The sequence below is a fragment of the Solea senegalensis genome, linkage group LG12, assembly GCF_019176455.1.
Source record: "Solea senegalensis isolate Sse05_10M linkage group LG12, IFAPA_SoseM_1, whole genome shotgun sequence".
In the NCBI taxonomy this organism is placed as follows: domain Eukaryota; kingdom Metazoa; phylum Chordata; class Actinopteri; order Pleuronectiformes; family Soleidae; genus Solea; species Solea senegalensis.
In genome coordinates this window covers 20,984,782-20,991,962 of record NC_058032.1, presented here as the reverse complement: position 1 = coordinate 20,991,962, position 7,181 = coordinate 20,984,782, and the positions used below count along the sequence as shown (strand labels likewise).

General features: G+C 38.6%; 1 protein-coding gene across 1 annotated transcript; it reads right to left on the bottom strand.

Annotated features, from left to right (window-relative positions):
* Window positions 1-1,600: 1,600 nt before the first annotated feature.
* casp3b (caspase 3, apoptosis-related cysteine peptidase b) lies at window positions 1,601-6,956 on the bottom strand. Its single transcript, XM_044040982.1, has 7 exons — window positions 6,873-6,956; window positions 4,999-5,073; window positions 4,569-4,714; window positions 4,109-4,237; window positions 3,813-3,988; window positions 3,507-3,627; window positions 1,601-2,304 (listed from the first exon to the last, which is right to left on the bottom strand). The coding sequence occupies exons 2-7, from the start codon at window positions 5,055-5,057 to the stop codon at window positions 2,075-2,077; spliced, it is 861 nt and encodes a 286-aa protein (XP_043896917.1). The 5' UTR covers window positions 5,058-5,073; window positions 6,873-6,956; the 3' UTR covers window positions 1,601-2,074.
* Between the last annotated feature and the right edge of the window lie 225 nt (window positions 6,957-7,181).

Below are 7,181 nucleotides of genomic sequence, written 5' to 3'. Positions count from 1 at the left end.
TTTTTGTGCCGAGTATAAAATGCACACTTTATGACACCTAGCGTGTGTGTGTGTGTGTGTGTGTGTGTGTGTGTGTGTGTGTGTGTGTGTGTGTGTCATAGTGAGGACATTCATTGACATAATACATTCCCTAGCCCCTTACCCTAACCTTAACCATCACACCTAAGCAAGTTAAGTGCCTAACCCTAAAACCAGGTCTGAAAAAGACATTTTTTGGGGTGTCGACCAGCCAAAATGTCCCGTTGGACATTCATGACTTGAGGGGACATTGCATTGACTTACATTCATTTCCTGGAGACTTACTCTAACCTTAACCACAATTACTACTGGCCTAGTCCTAACCCTGACCCTAACCTTACCCTAAACCAGTGGTTCCCAGACTTTTTCTGTTGGGCCCCCCTTTGAAGGAAGAAATTTCCCGGGGCCCCCGCGACATTTTTGCTTTAGCGATAGAAATAACCTCAATATTGCTTTGTGAGAAAGCAATTTTCAAATAAAAATATATTAACAATACAAATGCTGTCCCCTGCCAATGTTTTATCACACAGAGAGGTCTTTGGTGGCATTTTCTGGTGTTAGGTTTTGGTCGTCGTGAATCATTGTTCCGTTCGGCTGGCATTTTCTTTTTGCCCCTCAGAAACTTGTCTATTATCCAAACCTTGTCACCAGTGTTTTGTTGTGGAACGTCACTTAAATGAGTCCAGCTTACAGCGAGACCAAAAGTTCCACCTGCTAAACTGCAGTTAAAAACAGAACTCACGCCCCCCCGGAGAGTCTCCACGCCTTTTTCAAACTCCAAACTTCAAATGTTACAGGCCATAATTTCAGTTCCTGGAACCCTGTCAACTCTGTGGGACAGCTGTCCCACATATTATGTTGTCCACAGTGTTTCTCTAGCTCCATCTAGTGGCTACACTCAGTTACAGTAGTTGCAGCAGGTTCAAAAACAGGCTCATAATCTTTATCAACTACTCTCTGCTGCTCTCTAGTCCAGCGCTTAAACTAAGATTCAGACTCAAATTCCAAATGATTATTATTTTATTTAATAAGCTTCATATTCATGATGACAGTTTTGGCCATAGCTGTGTACTGCATAGTGTTTAAATAACACAAATATGAATAACAATAACACACATTTATTCGCCATATTTCAATATCACTGATCTGGTTCATTTTCAAGTTGCACATACTGTATTATGTTCACAGTGACAAACAACATTTGTCATTTAATGATATATATTTACATACATTTAATGATTTATATCTTTTTACCTAACTTGTTAGTTTTTCAGAATTTTGAGTGTTTTGTGTTTGTTAGGTGTTCACATGTTCGACAATAGAGCCTTCATTCATTCATGTTTAACCTCAATTAAAACAACATATGTTTTAAAGGTATTACATGATGTAAATCCTCTGAATTCTAGGCCTGTGGAAGCAGCTCAGCAGGACAGAGGATTTAAAAACCTGTTGCTCAGAAACCAGTTCAAATCCACTTTATTTCGCTGCCATCTACGGGTATAGCAGTCCACTACAACTCATTAATATAAGCTTAAGTAGAAGCTTTTAAACTTTTTAAACCTGAAAAATACAGAACCATCCATTTCTACAACACTTTTTATTCCTTTTTTTGTTTCAGCAATTTAATGGACATAGCAACAGCATTCTCTGTAGGCTTTAACCCTAAAATTTCATGTAAGACAAGGTTCAAACGCCAAAAAGAAAATCAAAGACATATTTTCTCATGTTGGCCTGTTGAGAAACACAGAACTGTGAGTGACAGCCACAAGGAATTACAGTGTTGATAATTCAAAGTGAGCCTGTATGAGTTAAACTAGGTATTTACCAATATGATAAATATACAGTAAAGCACATACAGTATTTATATATTGAAATCAAATTAAAATGTTCCCTTTTATCCTTATGTTGGTGGTGCATTTGGATTCTAAATGTAGCGACATGATAGGACAAAGTCAAATGAATGGTATTCTGCTTCAATAAAACATTAACTTAAATAAACAATATTTACGTTAATGTGTTATCTCTTACAGGCTGGTTAAAAAAAGGATAAAAAAATCTATGAGGGAAAGTAAAAGTCTTTGGTCAACATTGAGACAATGCAAGGAATCTGCTTCTTGCCACTAAATCCAGGTAGGTTGCAGGAAGACTCAAAGTGTAGCGCCACCTTGCTGTTGACTCGGGTCATGATCTGCATCAGCTCCAGCTTTCCACAGTATTGCAGCATCATGTCGCACAGGGACTGTATGAACCAGGAGCCGTTGCTTGTGTTTCTCCACGAGTAGTAGCCTGAGAGGAGGAGGAGGAGGAGGAGGAGGAGGAGTTTATCTTTAACTGACCTTAAACAAGGTATGAGGTTATTACAGATATCAAAAAAATGACATAAATAAATGACACAGAAGAGCAAAAAGATAAATGTGAGGATATAAAGCTGCACACGGGTTGTTTCCCTGGACTCTTTTTATCGATGTTTGTGCTTCTCAAAGGAGAGTCACAATGCACTGTAAATACAATAAAACATGTACTGTTTATGATCTGTATTATATGCTCAAAATACACTAATAACCTTTCATTTCAGATATTAAGGATATATATGTGTGTTAAATCAAAATAATGACATTGAGTGTAATATGGTCAACTTCTGCCATAAAACAAATAATTTGGCTTAATACTGTCGATTCCATGTATTTACTACTCAAAACAAAAATGTAATTCATAATATTTTGTGTATTTCACAAATGTATTCAACATAATAAATGTGACCAGGAAAAGTCATCATATATCTTGTGTCATGTCATATATAGATAAAATATTGATATATTTCCCAGCTCATTCTGTCAGAAAGCAAATTGCTCATCTGAGTTTCAATTGATGAACAAATTTGAGATAGTGTGTCTTTCAGACCTTAGAAATATTCTGTCTCTCTTTAAAGCCAGTGAGTTGATTAGTGAGCAGAATGACCAGAGGCACACGTTAGTTATTGACAGATAATCTAGTGGATGTGTGGTGTCTTGTCTTCATCCTTACTCATCATACAGAGAAGTTCAACACTAACTCTGTTCAGGAGACATTCATCATGGTTTTACACCAAGTACTGCTGATGACACCAGGATCAGATGCACTATTTCTGAGGCACGTTGTTGTGTAGTCTGCAGTTTACAGTGACTCTTTCCTGTGTCTACGTCATGATCGGTTGATTTTCTCCCCAAAATAATATTGGCCTGCTTTGAGAAAGTACACGGCACAAAAGAATCCTCAGTGGTTGAAAAACTTAAGGCTTTTTTTCCTGAAACAAAAAAGTCTTCAGTAGCTATGTTTGCATGGACAAAAGTAATCAGAATAAAACCCTGATTGGAATCAAAATATGTCATGTAAACACATGATGCATGTGTACGTGCACCACAATCAGTTTTTCATTTCAATTTGTGTTCCTGTAAACGGTGGAACTGTACATTTAGCATGAAGACATAGCTAATAATGCAACCATTTACCTGGAGCAGTGGAATAAGCATAAAGGAAATCTGCCTCCACAGGAATCCTCTCTGACGTTTGGTCATCTACACTGTCGGTCTCAACTAAGGCTCCTTCATCCAGGGCTGAACCACGGCATGCCTAAAAATACATCCAAGTAAATGTCATTAGCTGTGATTACAGTGGTAACCTCATCATTCTATTTGACAGGAGTCTAAATGTTATCTACCAAAAGTCATAAGAACTAAGAACACATAACAACACAACAAACTTTTTTCAGACATTACTAATTTGTGTGGTCATGACTCAGCACATATTTGACTGACCTGTATGAAGAAAAGCTTTGGTTTCCCCACCAGACTTATACAGCGTTTCCCTTTAAAGTAATTTGTCAGGATGTCTATCCTTTCACAGCCGTCTGTGCCATAAATCACCCCCTCATCTCCATGACTGAGCAACACACACACAAAAGACGCACTGTTACTGTGGTCCTCCTGGGAAACTGAACACACGAGACGAGACGAGACGAGACGAGAGGAGAGGAGAGGGAAATTATCTCCTGATAACTGAATATGTTAAAAAAAACAATATACAATACTGTAAATGGTGTGGTTTCTTTTACCACTGCACAGCAGTTGTTTCATCTGCCTCACTGTCTGGTCATTGGCCACTCTGATGTTGTATCCCAGACCAGTGAAGGTCTTCATAACAATGGCTGCATCAACATCTGTCCCATTACGGTCCTTCATCCCTACAGACACAAAAACACATGTAAAGAAGCTCAGTAGACCTCCAGTGACAGCATCTACAGTGAAGATCACAACACTGTGAGCTCATACAACACATTAACACACATCTCTTTGACACTTTGGACAGCTATCACTGGACTTTTCCATCTCTGACCTCTGACCTGCATAAATGCTTTGGCCTCATTATGAAACTGTAGAGGGTCAGCTGAGGACAGTGGCCATATGTGCAGGTGTGGTTGCACTCCAGATGTATTTGGTTACGTCCTGAGTTAACATCTTAACTTAGAGCTGAACTTCCATCACAGTAAATCCCTGGGTCAGACTTGCATGTACCTGTGGTTCTGTCAAAGTTCTTATTGTTGATAATCACACAGGTTCCAATGCTGGGATAGTCCATCTTGTATCGGTAAGGGTCAGAGATGCTTTCACTTTCCACTTGATTAGCAGTCTTGTTACTGCCTGTGGCTGCTGCATCTGTCCTGAAAGATTACAAACACACACACACGCGCACACACACACACACACAAACCACAACAAGGCAATCAGAGATGGCAGACTTCAGCCCATTCACACAAGAAGCCTTCGTCTGCCTATATGTCTAACACACTCTGTGGCTCATTTTTAACGTTTATAAAATGTAGTAACTTATTACAAAGAATATGAGCATGTGAATTAGAGCTCCGGTCAGGTCTTGAAGGGAGTAGAGCTGCATTGTTTTAGTCTTAGAGCATATGGTTAGTTAAGACTGGGTTAGTGTAATTACCCCTTCTCAGAGAGTTTGACGGCATCCACAGTGTCACCATCATCATTCAGATCAGCCATGTTCCTACACTCGTGACTACAACAGAGACAAAGTTTAATGCACATTGGAAAAATATAAACATGGATTCAGATGAAAGTGCCAATTATGTCTTATTCTGAATCGATTGTGTAATACTGTACTTTATAAATATTGTTAGTGAACATTTCTATTCAGTTTATGTGAGTTGGAACAGTGTGACTTTGACCCCGCACACACCCTGAAACCGAGGGAGCTAAATGAAACACAGTCATCATTCAATTGATGACTTATCTAAACCTGGGATTTTCCCACTGTGACCTGTCACAATTAACTCTTTTAATATAACTTTTCCATGGCACTGATGTACGAAATATTATTATTTTTTTAAATGGACAAACGCCGTGTGACAATGTATTGATAAGAGCGACAAACAGCAGAAAGACTACGCTATCACTTAGCACAGAAGGAAGTGAACAAAAACAACAGATGAGTTTTGGGGTAAAGTATTTGAGACTAGCTTCCTCAACTGAGCAATAGAGATCAGTGTTATAATGTACTATTTTGTGTGTGATGGCCAGTGTCCTGGGGTTTAGAGTGGGTGGATACATACACTGTATGTTGTAGACATTTGGAGAGCCAATAAAACCATTTGGCTTATTAATAATGTATATGTATATATGTATATATCTATTCACTCATACAACATGTGTATGTGATGATAAACCTGTAATAGACCTTTTTCACAGCAGATGTTTGTTGACATGAAATAGTAGGACAAACACAGGTTTCACCAATAACATTAATAAGAGTCCATTCCAGGTTGAAGAGTGCCAGAGTCATACTACTGTTCAAGTCTCACCAACTACTTGTAAAAGCCATTTTCCATCACAGAAAACATGTTATTTTAAAAGTGCTTGCCATGTTTCCCATATGTTTGGGATGTGTTTGAATAAAGTGATGAGAAATCATTGTACTGTATGGTCATTACAGCACTGGTAAATCAGCTAATGGATTCATTCATTCCTGCCTGTTATGTTGTGTTTTTCACAACTGTCTTTGTTCAGGTGAGGTGACACACGTCTGCCACAGAACACAGCTGCAATCAGTGTCATTACGTAGTTCCTGTGACGGTTTATATTTCTTCACCAACGCCATCCCTGACTGAGACAAGATAATCTGTTGATTTTGAATCCTCGCTAAACAACAGGTTTATGGGAGTGGTTTAGAAATCACAGCCTGCTGCAGATCTGGTTTAGTAAAACTGTATAATTGGGATAAACAATTCTCCAGCGTAGAAAAAACAAAACATTGATGTGTGGTTTAAGTTAACCAGAAAAACCAGACTGATTGTTGGAAGCTGTCCACATGATCATTTTTTCATTGTTACTGCTACTATATATAGGGAGAGAGAGGTCATAATGAGCATGTCACAAAACAAATGGTATTACCATTCCATTCTAATACATTACATTGTGCCATCATAAAGCTCAAAACACCAATGGTTTAGAGTCAGGAGTCATGGACAGTGAATCACTGCGAAAGTCCATTTACTAAAGAGAAAGTGACGTGTAGCTCGTTATCATCACACCTGTGTGAAGTTCATACTGTCACACCACATATATCACATATGAAGCTGTTAAAGGAAAGCCAACTGTACTGCAGTAAAGTGACAGTACAACATTAAATACACAATGTTATCTGTAATAACATACACGAGACATGACTCTAGACACAAACACCTCCTATGTACACCTGAGAACGTACACACATCAGGTGCTTCCTTTGGTTCTACTGAAGCGTCGTCACGTATGAGTCCTACAAATGTATACTATCGTAACTTTCACCACAACACTTACCTTTATTCGTGGAAACGCCGAAGAAAACACGTCCTTGAGGGAACCTCCCTGACCAAAACTACAGGGAAATGTGGCGTTCAAAGTGCTACACTAAAACTTCCGTCCAATCATGAGCGCTGACTCACGTGTGGGCGGGACAAACGTCAAAGACGACAGCTGATAGGTTTAAATAAATATATCAATAAAAAAGCATGTCAGGGCAAGTGAAGGAAGCAACCATTAGTCAATAACGGTTTACTTTAAAAGGGAACATGAACAGAAAACTACTGGTATAAAGTCTTTGGTTATGAGTTAAGATTTCTGACTTTT

Coding starts and splice junctions, on each gene's coding strand:
- casp3b (XM_044040982.1), bottom strand. CDS start 5,057: ATGGCTGATCTGAATGATGATGGTGACACTGTGGATGCCGTCAAACTC. Junction 4,238..4,568: donor GAACTTTGACAGAACCACAG/GTACATGCAAGT, acceptor TTGTGTCTGTAG/GGATGAAGGACCGTAATGGG. Junction 3,628..3,812: donor CAAAGCTTTTCTTCATACAG/GTCAGTCAAATA, acceptor ATGTATTTTTAG/GCATGCCGTGGTTCAGCCCT.